We start from the raw sequence: 21,026 nt of genomic DNA, 5'->3' as shown, positions 1-21,026 counted from the left end.
CATGGTTCTCTGAAACAAGAGTGTGTGCGTGTGCGTGCGCTGGCAACAGGAAGTTGGGTTGATGATCAGATAATCTCGGCAGAACAAACTCCTCAAACGTGTGGGAATATTGTTACAGTGTGTGTGTGTGTGTGTGTGTGTGTGTGTGTGTGTGTGTGTGTGTGTGTGTGTGTGTGTGTGTGTGTGTGTGTGTGTGTGTGTGTGTGTGTGTGTGTGTGTGTGTGTGTGTGTGTGTGTGTGTGTAAAGCAGTTGTGGGTGGATGAGCGGCCTTAAATCAGCAGAGAAGTTAAACACTGACCTCTGACCTCTGACCTCTGACCTTCTGTTCTTCGCTCTGCATCTTTCAACAAAGTTCTGTAAGGTTCTACATGGTTGCAGCGTATCCAAGTGTGTGAGTGTGTGAGTTTGGACATGGTTCTCCTCCAGACTGAGGGAACTCAGGCCATATGGTGATGCAACCAACCAAACAACCAACCTACCAACCAAACAACCAACCTACCAACCAAACAACCAACCAACCAACCTACCAACCTACCAAACAACCAACCAAACAACCAACCAACCAACCTACCAACCTACCAAACAACCAACCTACCAACCAAACAACCAACCTACCAACCAAACAACCAACCAAACAACCAACCAACCAACCTACCTACCAACCAAACAACCAACCTACCAACCAAACAACCAACCAACCAACCTACCAACCTACCAAACAACCAACCTACCAACCAAACAACCAACCTACCAACCAAACAACCAACCTACCAACCAAACAACCAACCAACCAACCTACCAACCAAACAACCAACCAAACAACCAACCAACCAACCTACCAACCAAACAACCAACCAAACAACCAACCAACCAACCTACCAACCAAACAACCAACCTACCAACCAAACAACCAACCAACCAACCTACCAACCTACCAAACAACCAACCTACCAACCAAACAACCAACCTACCAACCAAACAACCAACCAACCAACCTACCAACCTACCAAACAACCAACCAAACAACCAACCAACCAACCTACCAACCTACCAAACAACCAACCTACCAACCAAACAACCAACCTACCAACCAAACAACCAACCACCTACCAAACAAACAATCAACCAACCAAACAACCAACCAACCAACCTACCAAACAAACAACCAACCAAACAACCAACCAACCTACCAAACAAACAACCAACCAACCTACCAACCTACCAACCAACCAACCAACCGAGAAACTAAACCAACCAGCAGGGTATATGAAGACCTTTCAGTGAGATGTAAAAATATTTGAAATACAAATGAGGATATTTTGCAGTTTTCTTCAGAGGTAATAATCTAGATTCCAGAAGCTGTTCTATCTGGTTTATTCCAGTTTTCTTTGATGAAGGTATGTCTTTTTGTTGGACTCGTGGTATCAGTACTGGTGACCAGGAACAAAGATCTAGAGTTTGATTCTTCTCTTGTCTGTGTTTCTAAAGCCGATTAAAATCTATTTAAATTTATCTTGAAAAAGAAACTTAATGAAGAGGAGCTGAATCTGTTCATCTGATTCTGATATTTCCAGGAGCGTTTAGTGACACCAAACATTTAATTGGTCCTTTATTGGTTTTGATGGACACAATGGAGGCTTTACGTGTCCTCTGATGGCTTCCGTGGCCAAATTGTTGATGAAAGTAAAATCTTTTCGTGTCGCTCTGGGATTGTTCTGGTAGAACGAGCAGGTTGGGACTTTTACTGTATTTTGATGGTTCAGGTGAAACTGGGTGTTAAACATTAGCAGCTTATCTCGATGTGTCCTGACATCAGAGGACATGGGAAGGTCAGCACACACACACACACACACACACACACACACACACACACACACACACACACACACACACACACACACACACTCTGTTGTTTTTCTGCTTTTGAATGAGAAGTAGAAACACAGTGAGGATTTATTCTTTCATCATTGATTTATTCATTGATGCCCTTAGAGCTACAACAGCTCCATTCATCACACACACACACACACACACACACACACACACACACACACACACACACACACACACACACACACACACACACACACACACACACACACACACACACACACACACACACACACACACACACACACACACACAGGACTCTTCATCTCCTTCACTCTGCACATTCCCACATCATTTACAACCACTGCCATACAGACGTTTATTCTCTGGACGCTTGTTCTGACGTCACAGCGTCAAATGTTTTGAAGTTCTTTTGAAACTTCCTGGATCACTCTCATAACTTTGTATTTTTGGCTTTGCTCATCATAAACTTGTGTTATTTAAAGAAGTCCCATGTCCCACATGGTTCAGATTAAACTGCTCTGGGGTGTTTAAAGGGTTGATTTGGTGTCCGGCCAGTTTGAAGCTGATTTGGATTCCGTTAGAATTGGTAGTGGGACTGTGTTAGGTTCTAGTTGAGGACTGGTCTTTAGTTGAGGAGTTTTTTCTGGATTTGTCATTGGGACTAGGTTCTGACTGGTTCTGGACTCATCCTCCTTTCGGGCCCAGTCCGCCCCGCTGATGGATCTGTGTCTGGTATTTTCCAGCTGACACTCGGAGGAGCGACTCCAGTCGAAGAGGAGAGTGAAGCTGGAAGCTGATTGGTTCTGGCACTGGAGTCATGTGATGTTGTGCCGCTGGATCTCTGTTCGCGTGTTGAGGCGTTAGCGGGAGCACCTGGCTTGGCGGACACGCTGGTTCCGCTGGTTCCCGAGTGTTTAGCAGAGTTAAACATTACAGATCCGCCGGAGGGACGGGGAGTGTGTTTGAGGGTAAACAGAGGAATCAGATAGCGAACGACCGTCATCACACATGACTCATCGCTCTGCGGCTTCAACTCCGATAACGTCTGTAAACTCCCATTTTACCAAAGTCATTACCTCGGGAGATAATTACATCCTGTTGGCCGGAACATTTCAGGAGCCGTTTTCAGGGTCTGAAGGCGTCCGACTGGAGGCTCTCACAGTGTCAGCCAATCAGAGACGTCCACAGGGACGGATGATTAACGGAGGCTGCTTTTGTTCAATTAACTTCGTTGTGCCTTTCGTTTGGTCCTGAGAAAGAGCAGCCCCACAGCATGATGCTGCCTCCACCGTGCTTCAAAGTGGGAGGCTTCCTGCTTCTCCTTCAGCTTGGGTTCCTCTGACCAGACCTCCTGCCTTCATGTTTGCTGTGTCTCCAACATGGCTGGTGTTTACCTGTCTGGTTATCACCTGTTTGTTTACCTGTTTGTTTAAGCCCCGGTCACAACCCGCCGTACTTGTAAGTGCGTGCTGTCTACTTGCAATGACCTGGGTAAAATTTGCGGATCCGTACGTGGTGAGTACTGCCTCCGTACGGATTAGGGAGCACGCAGACACGCCGTAGCTCTGGTCGTGCATGAGGAACCTTCGCTGCGTTCAGGCTGCGGATTCACCCCCGAACGGGTGACGCGTGTGCCTTCTACAGCCAATGAGCGCACGACGCACTGACTCCGTGGTGCAGTACTCGGTACTTCCCCAGTTCTACTGTCCAATGAGCACGCAGAACTACCAAGACTGTACAGAGTAAGCACTTGCTCTGCAGTTACAACGCACGTTGTGCGCATTGATTTCTGCATGGACGAAACCACCATCTCCTGCGTCGGCGTCCCTGTTGCCTCTCCCGTATCAAGGCAACTAATACCACGTCGTGCTCCTGCGCCGCCACTTGAAGCTGCTCTTGCAGCATCAGAACCTGGAGTCTCTGCGGTGGAACGGGGGGCATCTGGGACATCAGGCAGAAAAGTTCACGTTCATCGCACTTGCACGCACTTACAACATGTGAGTGAGTAAGGACACCGTACGTGAGCAGCACGGCCTCCAAAGGATAATGTGGCAATCGCACGGAGATCGTACGTTGTAAGCACGTTGTGAGCACGTTGTGAGCACGTTGTGAGCACATTGTGAGCACGTTGTAAGCACGTTGTAAGCACGTACAACTCACTTACCACATGTCCAATGTACGATGCAGCAACCGCTGATGGCCAGGCGTGGCGTGCGGGCCACATACTTACACCTTGCGTTGACGTACTCCCTCCCTGCTCTTGCCACTTCCTCCCCACCTGGTGGCCGTGGCCTTCCCAAAACACGTACGGACTAACAATGTGCACAGTGGGTGGTGACCAGGGCTTTACCCGTCCTGTCCTTTCTCAGTGTTGGCCAAGCTGATCTGGGACCTCCAGTCCTTCCTGTCGGTTCTGGACTCAGAGAACCTCAGCTACATCGCTCAGGCACAGAAGAAATCCATCACAGAGCTGCTGACCAGACTGCAGAGTCACAACACCACAGGTAACAACAACAACAACAACAACAACACAGCAACTGGAACAACAAGGACAGTACCAACAACATCAAAATCTGTTGTGACACACCAAGGTGTGTGTGTGTGCGTGTGCGTGTGCGTGTGCGTGTGCGTGTGTGTGTTTTCAGTGGAAGATGCTGAGTACATGGTGATGAGCTGTCCATCGTCGTCTCCAGGCAACGAGCTGACAGACTCACCTGCGACAGGTAACGACTATTCTTCACTTTTTCCTTTTTCATGTCACTCAAACCTCAGATGATGACGATGATGATGATCAACAACCACCACAACAACCGCCACAACAACCACCACAGCAACACCAATTAAAACACCCACAACAACAACCACCACAGCAACAACAACCACCACAACAACCGCCACAACAACAACAACAACCACCACAGCAACAACAACCACCACCACAACAACAACAACAACCACCACCACAACAACCACTACAACAACAACAACCACCACAGCAACACCAATTAAAACACCCACAACAACACCCACCAATAACAAACACCACAACAACAACAACAACCACTACAACAACAACAACCACCACAGCAACACCAATTAAAACACCCACAGCAACACTCACAACAACAACCGCCACAACAACAACAACAACCACAACAACCACAGCAACAACAACCACCACCCCGACAACAACCACCACAACAACCACTACAACAACAACAACCACAACAACAACAACAACCACCACCCCAACAACAACCACCACAACAACCACCACAACAACCACCACAGCAACAACAACCACCACCACAACAACAACAACAACCACCACAGCAACACCAATTAAAACACCCACAACAACAACCGCCACAACAACAACAACAACAACAACAACAACCACCACAGCAACAACAACCACCACAGCAACAACAACAACCACAGCAACAACAACCACCACCCCAACAACAACCACCACAACAACCACTACAACAACAACCACCACAACAACCACCACAGCAACACCAATTAAAACACCCACAACAACACCCACCAATAACAAACACCACAGCAACAACAATCGCAACAATAACTACCAGAACAACAACAACAACAGTAGCAACCACAACAATGATAAGAATAATGTGTTTGTTTCTATTGTCCAGAAGGTGTGCGGTCTTCTGAGCTGGCCTCAGACGAGGAGGTGAGTACACACACACACACACACACACACACACACACACACACACACACACACACACACACACACACACACACTGCTTTATTTATGTTAACGCCCTCCCCAACATAAAAAGAAAATAAAAGCAGTAGTTTCAGAGTGAGGGTGTCTACACACTGTTGCTGCACCAGTATTATAAAGAAAACTACCATTTTACAAAACAACATCGTGTTGTGTATTATTGCTCTGTTGTGAAGCTCAGGTTGATTAGGGAGGAATTTCCTCCACAGAAAACTCTCATGATGGAAATCATCTCAAATCATTTCTGGAGCTTCAGGTGGGAGGAGCCAGAAGAAACTCAGGGTTTCTTCTACAAAACCTTCTAGCCAGCAGGTTCTGTTTACAGTCTGTTACCATGGTGACAGCCAGCAGCTTCTATTCAGAGTCTGTTACCGTGGTGACTTTAACTCAGCCCTCGTTCGGGAACCAAAAACTCAGAGTTTCCCTCATTCCAGGCTTAAAGTACTCTGAGTTTTCACATAACCCACTTCCTGGAATCCCCCCTGCTGGCAGACAGGTATCACCTGTGGTTAACATCGATACCAACAAGCATCTGTCACCATCAGTTCTCATTGTGACAACGTTCTCAGGAGGAGGAGGAGGAGGAGGAAGAGGAAGAGGAGGAGGAGGAGGAGGAGGAGGAGGAAGAAGAAGGAGAGGGAGAAGGCTGGGGGGGTGCTCTGTGATGTGGGTCAGTAATGACAGACTAAATCCTCCTGAGGTTTGGGAGGAGACGGCAGAGTGTGTGTGTGTGTGTGTGTGTGTGTGTGTGTGTGTGTGTGTGTGTGTGTGTGTGTGTGTGTGTGTGTGTGTGTGTGTGTGTGTGTGTGTGTGTGTGTGTGTGTGTGTGTGTGTGTGTGTAAGGGAGTGACAGGAAGGCCTGTGTTTACACAGGAGGCCATCTCGCCATTATCTGTCATCCTATTGGCTGAGAGCTCAGTGGAGAGAGGAAGTGGTAACACTGATGACTGATTAACATCTGGACTACGTGATAGATGGATAGGAAACACACACACACACACACACACACACACACACACACACACACACACACACACACACACACACACACACACACACACACACACACACACACACACACACACACACACACACACACACACACACACACACACCTCAGTTCTCAGAAAAGTTGGGACATACTGAGTCCACTCCTTCACTCGATGACGGATTCATCTTCTGCAGCGTTGAAATTTTTTGGGAAAAAGTAAAAATACGAAACAAAAAAACCCGTTTTCTTCTTGGGTTCCATGTTTCAGACCGCCACAGTGCCCCCCCTCCCTCCGGGGGGGCTCCGAAGCGATGACGACGATGATGACACGTATGAGGAGGCGGAGCCTTATGTGTCAGCGTCCATCACAGGTACCTGGAGACATACCTGTGACCTTGTTGTCCTGCTCATGATCAATAGTTCTGTCTGTACTAACAAAACCTGTCCCCTCCCCAGAGAGGGCAGAGTCAGACAGCAGTCACTACGAGTCGTACGCCGAGGACAACGATGAAGGGGCGGAGCCTGTGAAGGACAGAGCCCATTACATCCAATGGAGCGCCTCGCAGCCCTGCTTAAGGCCCGCCCCCGAGTCGTCCCGCCTCTGCAGCTATCTGTGGAGGAGGAAGTGGCTCGGCCAGTGGAGCAAGCAGCTGTTCATCGTCAGGGGCAACGACCTGCTGGTGAGCGACTCGGCCAATCAGAGGCTGACTTTCATGGCCTCTTCTGTCCAGTGGGGGGCGGTAAGGGAAAATCACAAACTTCAGAGAAGTCGTTTCCACGACAACGATGCTCGAAGTCACTGAAACCGCAGCTATTCAAAATCGCTGTGACTCTGTTTCTATGGAAACGGGGGGAAATGCTGCGACTGCACCTAGTCTCTACGGCCGTAGTAACTAGTTCTGCACATGCTCAGTAGAGCCAATCAGAACAACGCTTCCTCCGTAGTGTCAGGACTCCCAGTCCAGATTCTCCTGCACTTGGTACTTTTATTTTGACAGTCACCGTAATAACAATCCAACTTGGTGTGTGTGTGTGTGTGTGTGTGTGTGTGTGTGTGTGTGTGTGTGTGTGTGTGTGTGTGTGTGTGTGTGTGTGTGTGTGTGTGTGTGTGTGTGTGTGTGTGTGTGTGTGTGTGTGTGTGTGTGTGTGTGTGTTTTCTGTACTAAAACTAACAACAGCACCATTTAGTGGACCGATATGAGAACTACATCGTTTTCAGCATTTCTGCAGTTTCCTTGGAAACAGACATCTTCTACAGAACTTTGCTGCGTAAACACAAAACTTTTGTAAAACACAAAAATGTGTTGTCGTGGAAACGGGGCCCAAATCTCTTTCACTGCAGCTGGAAAAATGGAATGTTACCAGGTGGAAAAATTCCCTTTTCCCAGTTGTAAGTGGAACGAGTCCACACAAAACCAAAACTGTCATGTTCCTTTCTGATAACAAGTCACTACTGAAAACATATATATATTTTTCTAAACTCTTGTGGTGGGCTGGAGGAGTTCAGTTATTTTACTCTGAAGGAGTTCAGTAATTTTACTCTGGAGGAGTTCAGTTATTTTACTCTGAAGGAGTTCAGTTATTTTACTCTGAAGGAGTTCAGTTATTTTACTCTGAAGGAGTTCAGCGTCATGGTTTCTGTCTTGTCGACACAAATAGCATCAGAACCGAGTTAAAGCTGCTTTCTGTCGTAGCCTCAGACTCTCCTGGACCGAGGCCGGCGGTTCTGTTGGAGTGACACAGTGTTTGTGGTGATACAGTGTTTGTGGTGACACAGTGTTTGTGGTGATACAGTGTTTGTGGTGATACAGTGTTTGTGGTGATACAGTGTTTGTGGTGATACAGTGTTTGTGGTGATACAGTGTTTGTGGTGATACAGTGTTTGTGGTGATACAGTGTCTGTGGTGACACAGTGTTTGTGGTGATACAGTGTTTGTGGTGATACAGTGTTTGTGGTGATACAGTGTTTGTGGTGATACAGTGTCTGTGGTGATACAGTGTTTGTGGTGACATAGTGTTTGTGGTGATACAGTGTTTGTGGTGACATAGTGTTTGTGGTGACATAGTGTTTGTGGTGATACAGTGTTTGTGGTGATACAGTGTCTGTGGTGACACAGTATTTGTGGTGATACAGTGTTTGTGGTGATACAGTGTTTGTGGTGACATAGTGTTTGTGGTGATACAGTGTCTGTGGTGACACAGTGTTTGTGGTGATACAGTGTCTGTGGTGACATAGTGTTTGTGGTGACATAGTGTCTGTGGTGACACAGTGTTTGTGGTGATACAGTGTCTGTGGTGACATAGTGTTTGTGGTGACATAGTGTTTGTGGTGATACAGTGTCTGTGGTGATACAGTGTTTGTGGTGATACAGTGTCTGTGGTGACACAGTGTCTGTGGTGATACAGTGTCTGTGGTGATACAGTGTTTGTGGTGATACAGTGTTTGTGGTGACCAGTGTTGTCTGTCCTCAGTGTTATAAGTGTGCCCGTGACCTGCTGCCTCAGCTGGAGTTGAACCTGCGCAGCTGCCAGATCGTCTACAAGTTCAAGAACGGCAAGAAGATCCAGCACCAGCTGAAGGTTCTACCACGCGGCTGCGAGGGGATTGTACTTGGATACAGCAGCTACCAGCAGGCCGATGAGTGGAGGAGGGTCAGACAACACACACACACACACACACACACACACACACACACACACACACACACACACACACACACACACACACACACACACACACACACACACACACACACACACGCGGCTGTACTGACGTGGTGACTATGCAGGTGATGGAGGAGCTGAGTGTTGGAGTGGAGGTGGACACTCGCAGTGTTTCCTCTCTGAATCAGTCGGAGCAGCGCCTGTCTTGCTGGGTGAGTCCGATGGTTCCACGTCACCAGTCACATGAAGAACAACAGGAGACGCTGGTTCCCCGAGACTCACGGTGTTTGTCTCTCTGCAGTCCAGCTCGCTCGTCACCGACTCGGACGAGGAGAAGCCTCCAGCCCGCTGCAGCCTCAGCGCAGACAGAGGTGAACGGCGTCCATTCAGTGCTCCGAGTCACTGCAGCTGTCTCTTTGTAGAACCCGCCCCGAAGGGGGAACTTGTGCCACCTTGTGGCCTGGCATGCTAACTATATCTTTTTCAGTGTTTCTGCTGTTGCCGTGTAAACGCTAAACTTCTGTCAAACAAACGAGGCATTTTCACCTGGAACATTGCCGTGTTCTGCGGACCGCCGGTGTCCTCCAGCGTGTCCTTGGGGTTCAGGCGCCAATGAGCTTCTGGTCACAGCTGGAGGTTTTGAACAGGGTCCACTTGGACTCCATGTTCCCAACCTCCTCTGGTTCCAGGGGAGGAGTTCTGACGGAGGTGGGAGTTGAAAGCATTTTGGACGTAGTCGTCTGCTTGCCTGTCCCGCCTCAAGAAGGCCGAGGACTCTGAGCTGCTGTTTGGTGCAGAAGCACAAACAACCGTTGGGTCTCAGGGGGACGGCGGTCCGGTCCACCGGGAAAACCTCCAACTGTGTGGCCTGACATTCCCCACCCGCCCGGCGCCTCTCACCCTGATCAGGGAGTCTGGCTCCAGAACCAATCTGCCTGTGTGTGTGTGTGTGTGTGTGTGTGTGTGTGTGTGTGTGTGTGTGTGTGTGTGTGTGTGTGTGTGTGTGTGTGTGTGTGTGTGTGTGTGTGTGTGTGTGTGTGTGTGTGTGTGTGTGTGTGTGTGTCAGGCTTCCTGAACGTCCTGATGAACTGCCAGTGGCAGAGTTTACTGTGTCGGGTGGAGAAGGGACTCCTCAACATGTTTGCGGGGGAGGAGCTGGGGGAGGAGCCGGGGGAGGAGCCGGGGGAACGTTCTCCTCAGTACACAGTGCAGCTCCAAGGCTGCGAGGTGACGGACGGACCCGACACGGCGCGCTCCCTCAGGATCACACTGAGCATGCTCGGTGAGCAGCTGGCGGTGCTGGAGGTGAGTCTTCATCTCCGCTGGACCAGATCTTCATCATGATGACCAGATTTTCATCATCACGACTAGACCTTCATCATGAAGACTAGACCTTCATCATCATGACCAGACCTTCATCATGATGACTAGACCTTCATCATGATGACCAGACCTTCATCATGACGACTAGACCTTCATCATCATGACCAGACCTTCATCATGATGACCAGACCTTCATCATGACGACTAGACCTTCATCATGATGACCAGACCTTCATCATCATGACCAGACCTTCATCATGATGACCAGACCTTCATCATGACGACTAGACCTTCATCATGAAGACTAGACCTTCATCATCATGACCAGACCTTCATCATGATGACCAGACCTTCATCATGACGACTAGACCTTCATCATGACGACCAGACCTTCATCATGATGACCAGACCTTCATCATGACGACTAGACCTTCATCATGATGACTAGACCTTCACAGAGCTTCTTCCTCTTCAGGTCAGCGGCTCCGAGGAGAAGCAGCGCTGGATGAAGCTTCTGCAGGGTGGTGCTGCCACTCACCGTAACCATGGAAACGACACGGCGGTGCACACAGGTGAAGCTCTCAGGTAAGCTTCAGCTGGACCCCATCAGCCTGGAAACCAGAACCAGAACTCAACCAGAGGCTGGATCTTCTCTCTGAATTACCACAACTAGTTACTTTTATCATGAAGGCCACAGCGCCTCCTGCTGCTCACTCGGGTCTCTGCGTCCTCAGTGGCCTGCGCACCCGGAGGTTCCCCACCTGTAACACCTACATGGACGACCCCTTCCACCTGAGCACCGGCGGAACCTCGCTGCCCCTCTACTCCAACTGCACCGTGCTGGAGCACATGGTTGGTAGACCTGCACCTGGTTCACGCTGGTTCTACTGGGTCACACTAGTTCACACTGGTTCACACTGGTTCCACTGGTTCACACTGGTTCTACTGGTTTACACTGGTTCTACTGATTCAGACTGGTTCACACTGGTTCCACTGGTTCACACTGGTTCACAATGGTTCTACTGGTTCTTCTGGTTCACACTAGTTCACACTGGTTCGCACTGGTTCGTACTGGTTCTACTGGTTCACACTGGTTCGCACTGGTTCTACTGGTTTGCACTGGTTCACACTGGTTTGCACTGGTTCTACTGGTTCGCATTGGTTCTACTGGTTTACACTGGTTTCACTGGTTCACACTGGTTCCACAGGTTTGCACTGGTTCTACTGGTTTACGCTGGTTCTACTGGTTTGCACTGGTTCACACTGGTTCTACTGGTTTGCACTGGTTCACAATGGTTCTACTGGTTCACACTGGCTCTACTAGTTTGCACTGGTCCACAGTGGTTCACACTGGTTCTACTGGTTTGCACTGGTTCACACTGGTTCTACTGGTTCATACTAGTTCACACTGGTTCTACTGGTTTGCACTGGTTCACACTGGTTCACACTGGTTCTACTGGTTTGCACTGGTTCACACTGGTTCACACTGGTTCTACTGGTTTGCACTGGTTCACACTGGTTCTACTGGTTCTACTGGTTTGCACTGGTTCACACTGGTTCACACTGGTTCTGCTGGTTCACACTGGTTCTATTGGTTCTACTGGTCAATACTGGTTCCACTTATTCGACTGGTTCACACTGGTTCTACTGGTTCATTGTGTCCTCGTTGATTCTTAAACTTGATGTGAACAAACGTTTTTGATGCTGTAGTCGTGGTAGTTGTTGTTGTGAATGTTGCTGTTTTGATTTTCGTTGTTGTTGTGATTGTTGTTGTTGCCATTGTTGCTGCGTTGGCCTGATGGGTGTTTTGTGCGTCCCAGCTGGACGGCTCTCAGGATTCGGTGTCGTCCAGAGACTTGGTGACCTACAGCAACACCGTCCTCAGCTGCTACAGTGAGTCCACACCGTCACAACAACAAACACTCACAAACAAACAAACAACGTCTGAGTCACCTGAGGCCTGGACTACAAAGCTGGTTTATCTCTTATGGAGGTAACTTCAGGATTAACTCTGGTTTTCTCTTATCTAGATAACTTCAGGATTAACTCTGGTTTTCTCTTATCTAGATAACTTCAGGATTAACTCTGGTTTTCTCTTATCCAGATAACTTCAGGATTAACTCTGGTTTTCTCTTATCCAGATAACTTCAGGATTAACTCTGGTTTTCTCTTATCTAGATAACTTCAGGATTAACTCTGGTTTTCTCTTATGGAGGTAACTTCAGGATTAACTCTGGTTTTCTCTTATCTAGATAACTTCAGGATTAACTCTGGTTTTCTCTTATCTAGATAACTTCAGGATTAACTCTGGTTTTCTCTTATCTAGATAACTTCAGGATTAACTCTGGTTTTCTCTTATCCAGATAACTTCAGGATTAACTCTGGTTTTCTCTTATCTAGATAACTTCAGGATTAACTCTGGTTTTCTCTTATCTAGATAACTTCAGGATTAACTCTGGTTTTCTCTTATCCAGATAACTTCAGGATTAACTCTGGTTTTCTCTTATCTAGATAACTTCAGGATTAACTCTGGTTTTCTCTTATGGAGGTAACTTCAGGATTAACTCTGGTTTTCTCTTATCTAGATAACTTCAGGATTAACTCTGGTTTTCTCTTATCTAGATAACTTCAGGATTAACTCTAGTTTTCTCTTATCCAGATAACTTCAGGATTAACTCTGGTTTTCTGTACTATGACGCTGGTTCACTTCTCACCAGGATAAATCACCTGGTAACTGACTCTGAAAGTCTAACCTGCTCCGGAGCAGGTTATGTTCTGGATAAGAGGTCAGAGCTCCGCCTCCTGACCAATCAGATCTCTTGGGAAATGCCCCGCCCATTCTTAAATGATGGTGATTGGTGGGCAGGTTCAGCTCTGAGCTGCAGCAGAGAGGAGAGGAGAAATTAATCCAGAACAATCTTTAGACATAATAAAATAAATCCTGGTCTCTGAGGCTCTGAAGGAGGTTCTGGTTCTTGACTTGTTCCAGGTCTCTTTATCTGGAATAATGAGGTTCATGATCACACCTGACAGAACTGCAGAACCATGAATTTATGGAACCAGAACTTCTCCTGTTGGATGTGTTTGAATTCTTCATAATCTCAGAGATTAACTGCTCCTTCTGTAATCTGTAAACTGCTCTGCAGGGTTTCTCCCTCTGTGATTGGTCAGACGCTGCAAGCTCCGCCCCTTTTATTGTGAAGACTCACACCTGGTCTGGGTTGAACCAGAGAGTTTAGAACCTGCTTGGTAGGAACGGTGATCAGGATCAGTCAACCAGGAAACAGAGATCCTGGATGTGTTGATCAGGTTCCTAGTACAGGCCTCAGGTTCCTAGTACAGGCCTCAGGTTCCTAGTACAGGCCTCAGGTTCCTAGTACAGGCCTCTGGTTCCTAGTACAGGCCTCTGGTTCTTAGTACAGGCCTCAGGTTCCTAGTACAGGCCTCTGGCTCCTAGTACAGGCCTCTGGTTCCTAGTACAGGCCTCAGGTTCCTAGTACAGGTCTAAGGTTCCTAGTACAGGCCCCAGGTTCATAGTACAGGCCTCTGGTTCTTAGTACAGGCCTCCTGTCTCCATGTCGCAGACCAGAAGTCAGCCGAGTCACAGCGGGTCGTCCAGAAGCTGGAGCTGACCAGCAGACGGACATTGCAGCTCCGCGCCGGCTCCGAGACCAACCTGGCAACCGCAGGCAGACAAAACAAGCGCACCTTCAGACAGTCGCTGGCCGTCTGCACTGAGCGCGCTCAGGTGAGAAGCCCCGCCCCCGTTTGTTGTTGTTGTTCCGGTCAGTAACGGTTCTGTGGTTCTCTGGTCCAGACCGGGTTCCTGAACCCTCTGCTGCGCCGGACCGCCTCGGCTAAAACCTCTCTGAGAAGAGCTCCGTCTGCGGTCTTCATCGAACCCGGGAAGGTCTTCCAGAGGAGGAAGGTAGACCAGCACAGACCACCAGCCCACCACCACAGACCACAACACCACCACCACAGACCACCACGCCACCAGACCACCATAGACCACCAGACCACCACAGACTACCACCACCAGACCACCAGAACACCACAGACCACTACAGACCACCACCACCAGACTACCATAGACCACCAGACCACCACTCCAGACCACCACCACAGAACACCACGCAACCAGACCACCATAGACCACCAGACAACTACAGACCACCACCACCAGACCACCACAGACTACCACCACCACAGACCACCGTGCCACCAGACTACCATAGACCACCAGACCACCACTACAGACCATCACCAGACCACCACCACAGAACACCACGCAACCAGACCACCACAGACTACCACCACAGACAACCAACACCAGACCACCATAGACCATTAGTCGTCCTAAAGTCTGTCTGTTGACAGGAATGGGAGACCAAAGCTGCCGCCTGACGTCTTCTGAAGAGACAGTCGGTCAGGGGAGCGGCCGCCGTGCTGACGAGGGAAACGTGTTCGATTTCCTCCTCATGACCTTCAAAGCTTCACTGCATAAAGCACAAGTTCTCTTTGTTTTGGTTTCTGAGTTCTAGCAGTTACCATGGTAACAGCAGCAGTTGAATATCAGCAGTTACCATGGTAACGATCCCCCGGCCAGCTCAGTAGGTAGAGCATGAGACTCTCAGTCTCAAGGTAGAGGGTTCATGTCCCACACCAACGCCACCTTCCTGTGGGCTCTCCACCTTCCTGTGGGTTCTCCACCTTCCTGTGGGTTCTCCACCTTCCTGTGGGCTCTCCACCTTCCTGTGGGCTCTCCACCTTCCTGTGGGTTCTCCACCTTCCTGGGGGCTCTCCACCTTCCTGTGGGCTCTCCACCTTCCTGTGGGCTCTCCACCTGCAGGAAGGTTCTTAATGGGTCAATGTGATCTGGGTGACGGTGCTCAGACTGACACCACCACCACCCGGGAATGGAGAAGAGGGAGGAGATGGATGGAGGAATGGATGGAGGGGGGGATGGATGGAGGGTGGGATGGAGGGTGGGATGGAGGGGGGGATGGAGGGGGGGATGGATGGAGGGGGGGATGGATGGAGGGGGGGATGGATGGAGGGGGGGATGGAGGGGGGATGGACCATGGTATAGCGGTTGTATATCTGTTTCCGGTGGTAGCTAACCGTGGTGCTAACATGACTCCAGTTTAAAATCTGACTGAATATAAAGTTTGTAAAACAAATAAAAGAACAAAGTTATGAAATAAACGTTAATCTGAGCAACGAACCGTCAAGTCGGAACTTTTAGTTTAACTTTTAACTTTTGAAAAATAATCTTCAAAAATCAGAATGTGAGGAAACTTTGAGCTGAATGCTTTCTAGTTAACATCACACACACACACACACACACACACACACACACACACACACACACACACACACACACACACACACACACACACACACACACACACACACACACACAATTTATTCTGATTGAACTGTGTGGAAAATGTTTTGTTTTATAGTGACTTCATCTGAACTGTTGTGTGTCACTTCGTAATATTATTATTATTATTGTCTTTAATATCTGTTTATTTAACAGACTTTTACTTTCTTATACTTTTATACTCCAGAAAAACTTCTGGACTCAAGACTGACTGTAAGATGAAGATAATTAAAGGATATTTTACATTTTGATACTGTACATGTCTCCTGCTCCACTTTGTTTTATTTTGACACATGGTCTCCTGCTCCATTTCCTGTTTTATTTTGACACATGGTCTCCTGCTCCACTTTGTTTTATTTTGACACATGGTCTCCTGCTCCACTTCCTGTTTTATTCTGACACATGGTCCCCTGCTCCACTTCCTGTTTTATTCTGACACATGGTCCCCTGCTCCACTTCCTGTTTTATTTTGACACATGGTCTCCTGCTCCACTTCCTGTTTTATTTTGACACATGGTCCCCTGCTCCACTTCCTGTTTTATTCTGACACATGGTCCCCTGCTCCACTTCCTGTTTTATTCTGACACATGGTCCCCTGCTCCACTTCCTGTTTTATTCTGACACATGGTCCCCTGCTCCACTTCCTGTTTTATTCTGACACATGGTCTCCTGCTTCAATTCTTGTTCCGTATTTGTGGTTCTGTAGTTTGTGTTGATGACTCACTTTGTTCTCGGGCGTCGTCATCGATGTCCATTCGAGTCGGATGAATCTGCTTCCAGGTCAGAGGTTGTGTAGTGACTTGTAGCGTTGTGTAGTGACTTGTAGCGTTGTGTAGTGACTTGTAGCGTTGTGTAGTGACTTGTAACATTGTGTAGTGACTTGTGTTGTGTAGTGACTTGTGTTGTGTAGTGACTTGTAGCGTTGTGTACTGACTTGTGTTGTGTAGTGACTTGTAGTGACTTGTAGCGTTGTGTAGTGACTTGTAGCGACAGGCAGTGAAGCAGAGCCAGTAAAGGCAAATAGAAACGCTCTTTATTGTAACTCCTGGTTAATCTTTCACGTCACCGTTCATCTCCACAGCGTCCACACATGAAAACAACAGCAAAGATATTCATCATTCAGTGGTTCAGTATGTACAGCAGCAGGACGGCTTCACACGGACCTCTGACCTCTGACCCCAGCTGACCTCTGACCCTAGCTGACCTCTGACCCCAGCCGACCTCTGACCCTAGCTGACCTCTGACCCCAGCTGACCTCTGCTGACCTCTGACCCCAGCTGACCTCTGACCCCAGCTGACCTCTGACCCCAATTGACCTCTGCCACCAGCTGACCCCTGACCCCAGCTGACCCCTGACCCCAGCTGACCTCTGACCCCAATTGACCTCTGCCACCAGCTGACCCCTGACCCCAGCTGACCTCTGACCCCAGCTGACCTCTGACCCCAGCTGACCTCTGCCACCAGAAACATCAAATGAAGGCTTCCTACATTCAGCTCATTATAATGCTTGTTATTATTACTACTTCTAGGACCAAGTAGAATGATTAGAAGTAATGATGAAGTGATTTATTTAGAAAGTGACGTGTTGCGACTCAAGACTTGATATCGTCTCCAAACGTGAAGCAGTCAAACTGAAGCCGTCCTGCGTGTGAAGAAAATAAGAAAAAACACTCAAACACTCCGAAATGTACAAAAAGAAACACACAGAACAATCTTTGTGTCATTGCAGTGTCGTACACAGCAAACCAATCAGAGCGAAGCACCTCAGCCTGCCCTCACCACAGCAACCAATCAGAGCGAAGCACCTCAGCCTGCCCTCACCACAGCAACCAATCAGAGCGAAGCACCTCAGCCTGCCCTCACCACAGCAACCAATCAGAGCGAAGCTCAGCCTGCTTTCATACAGACTTAATGTAAAGTGACTCTACTGTCCGACTGCAGGATCTCAGGCTCTGTTTACCCCACGGAGCTCAGGGTCTTCGTGTAAATGGCAGAAAACTTCTCTGAAACTCTTCTCCTGGACCAGGACCTAGTCCAGGTCCTGGTCCAGTTCCAGGACACACCACAGTCGTAGTAACTAGTAGTTGTGCTCAGTTGCTGGACAATAAGAACAATGTGTGTGTGTGTGTGTGTGTGTGTGTGTGTGTGTGTGTGTGAAGCCACACTTGCATTTCAGAAAACATTCAGAGAAAAAATCCGTTTACAGAGGAAAACGCTCAGATTCCAGGTCGACTGAATATCTAGTTGGCTTTGTTTTCTGGTTCTGGAGTCCAGGTCCCGGGTCTCGGGTCCCGGGGTCCCGGGACTTCACAGACTCCAGGTGGCTTCGGAGGAATCATCTAATCGGAGTTTGACGCAATCCGATTCACACACGCCGAAGAAAAGCAGAATAAGACACTTTCTACACTCTGGAACCCGAGCAGCTGCAGTGGTGAGTGGGCGTGTCCAGCTGAGCAGCTGCAGTGGTGAGTGGGCGTGTCCAGCTGAGCAGCTGCAGTGGTGAGTGGGCGTGTCCAGCTGAGCAGCTGCAGTGGTGAGTGGGCGTGTCCAGCTGAGCAGCTGCAGTGGTGAGTGGGCGTGTCCAGCTGAGCAGCTGCAGTGGTGAGAGTGGGCGTGTCCAGCTGAGCAGCTGCAGTGGTGAGTGGGCGTGTCCAGCTGAGCAGCTGCAGTGGTGAGTGGGCGTGTCCAGCTGAGCAGCTGCAGTGGTGAGAGTGGGCGTGTCCAGCAGGGTTTGTCTTCACTGTGATGTTTCAGCCAATCACAGACCAGAGGGCTGAAGGTGGTGTCGACGTGGAGAACATCAGGAGGAAGGTTCGGTCTTTATCGTCGTCGGGTTTGAAACAGAAACACAAAGAAAACTTTCTGGACCAAAACCAAATCCATTCGACGGAGACGGAGACGTTTCGAGAGGAGAGACGTTCCCTCTGAGTGAAACTCCACTGGTCTGGTTCTCCGGTTCTTCCTGCAGCGGCTCAGCGGAAAACAAATCGACTGGAATCAACTTCGACAAGCAAACTCATCGTTCTGACAAGAAGCTGGTCAGGGAACTGGTCTGGACTAGTTAGGTGCTGGTGTGAAGGTCAGTTTTAGCCTGGTTTGGACTGGTTTGGCCTGGTTTGGCCTGGTTTGGACTAGTTTGGACTAGTTTGGCCTGGTTTGGACTAGTTTGGACTGGTTTGGACTAGTTTGGACTGTTTTGGCCTGGTTTGGACTAGTTTGGCCTGGTTTGGACTAGTTTGGACTGTTTTGGCCTGGTTTGGACTGGTTTGGACTGGTTTGGACTAGTTTGGACTGTTTTGGCCTGGTTTGGATTAGTTTGGCCTGGTTTGGACTAGTTTGGCCTGGTTTGGACTAGTTTGGACTGTTTTGGCCTGGTTTGGATTAGTTTGGCCTGGTTTGGACTAGTTTGGCCTGGTTTGGCCTGTTTTGGCCTGGTTTGGACTAGTTTGGCCTGGTTTGGCCTGTTCTAGATGTGATCAGTGGTCTTTCCTCTGCAGACAGTTTCTAGAACCTTCTCCTTCGCCCTCACAGAGACGTCGGTGGCGGCTGAATATTTCAACTTCAAAAAGATGAAATTGAATTTAAAATCTGAAGATTTCGGTCAAAATGTCACAAATAAACATAAAATGTTATTTTCCAAATTTCCATCTCATCGTTAACATTTTCTTCGATTCTGTGGTCCCATCGTTTCACCGTACAAAAGTGATGTTTAGACGAAGTGAAAGTCAAAAAGTGTTCGGTGCCATTTACAAACAAACCCGAATAAAAGTCGTCAGTCTTCACTCATCAGGAAATGTGTCGTCTGCATGAGCTGTGGAACGACCAATCAAACTGCCGCTGAGCTTCTTCCTGTGGCACTATAAATGGGGACCGTGACATCATAGCTGGCTGAGCCAATAGCAGCGGCCAATTTCTAACAGGTGCTCGCCGGTGTGAACTGCCGACTCAGCAGGAATGTTGGTCCAACGTCCGAGACGTGTTCAGCCTAGTGTGGCTACATCGCGACCCGGAGCAAGCGCAGAGCGCCGAGGGAAGACAGACGCTCCTCGCTAACTAATATTTCGTGTTTGGGCGGGGGGAGGGGGGGTGGGGGGTTGGGGGAGGGGGGTGGCGGTGGGGGTGGGGGGTTGTGGGAGGGGGGTGGGGCGGGAGTGTTCTTCGTTTTCCGTCCCGCTGAAGACCAGAGGATTGTGGGAGATCAGAAGAGACAGACTTTTTTCTTCAGGTCGTTTCTCTTCCAGAGAGAAAGCCGGTCAAAGTCCTCCAGGGTCATCCCAAAGACACTGAGGAACTCCTCCTGAGAGAGGTGGTGCTGGGGGGGGGGGGGGGGGAGGGGGGGAGGGGGGAGGGGGGGAGGGGGGGGTAAGGCATTGTTTCCACGGCAACATTTTCAAGTGAAAACAGAAAACCTTCGTAGTGTTTCATGTGTTCGTTCACACATGGTCCATCTCCATCTCCATGGAAATGCGGGTCAAATGCAACCGCAGACGGGCAAGGCTTTCAGTGTTTCTGCCGTTTCCATGGAAACAGAGATGGTTTTCAGAGCGTTGTTATGTAAACAAAGGACATTACTTTGTGAAGATTCTCACCTCCAGCCGGGTTCGGTCCACGCCAGGGGGCAGCTTGCTGCGTCCTCTGTGAGTCACCACCAGAACCTCGTACGGGTAGATCTGCAGGGGGCAACAGACAGTGGGGCAAGAGACAGGGGGCAACAGATTGGTGGCAACAGCGGGACAACAGACAGGGGACAACCGACAGGGGACAACAGACAGGGGACAACAGATGGGTGGCGACAGCGGGGTAACAGAGCGATGGTTAGGACACAGAAGACTGGTCTGCAGAGCCTCCAGAGGTTCATGTTCTACCTTCTGCTCCAGCATGCTGGGGAGAGAGTTCCCTCGGTCCATCCTCGAGTCTCCGTTCTGACCGACACAAACACAACAACTGTCCTCAACATCACCGTGGGGACGCCTCACCTCTGGAGAACCTCTGGGCTGCTCAGAAGTTCTCCAGAGGTTCTCCAGGGACTAGCACATTACTGGCCTGG

General features: G+C 49.1%; 1 protein-coding gene across 17 annotated transcripts in view; it reads right to left on the bottom strand.

Moving 5' to 3' along the window:
• Positions 1-16,991: 16,991 nt before the first annotated feature.
• The window catches only part of LOC308112179 (dematin-like), a 21,500-nt gene continuing 17,465 nt past the window's right edge, over positions 16,992-21,026 (bottom strand). For 9 of the 17 annotated variants that reach the window (XM_080467471.1, XM_080467486.1, XM_080467485.1 and 6 more), the window contains 3 exons: positions 20,845-20,901; positions 20,569-20,649; positions 20,035-20,291 (listed from right to left, as the gene is read on the bottom strand). In XM_080467471.1, the coding sequence (XP_080323597.1) occupies positions 20,178-20,291; positions 20,569-20,649; positions 20,845-20,901 (252 nt within the window). In that variant the 3' untranslated portion in view covers positions 20,035-20,177. Of the gene's footprint in view, positions 18,798-20,034; positions 20,292-20,348; positions 20,489-20,568; positions 20,650-20,844; positions 20,902-21,026 lie in introns of those variants that run through there. The other 8 variants (XM_080467477.1, XM_080467479.1, XM_080467473.1 and 5 more) reach the window with 8 other exon arrangements.

Source organism: Lipophrys pholis (assembly GCF_963383615.2).
Source record: "Lipophrys pholis genome assembly, chromosome: 7".
NCBI classification, from domain to species: domain Eukaryota; kingdom Metazoa; phylum Chordata; class Actinopteri; order Blenniiformes; family Blenniidae; genus Lipophrys; species Lipophrys pholis.
Note: the sequence above shows the minus strand (reverse complement) of the source record. Positions and strands in the feature narration are given on the sequence as shown.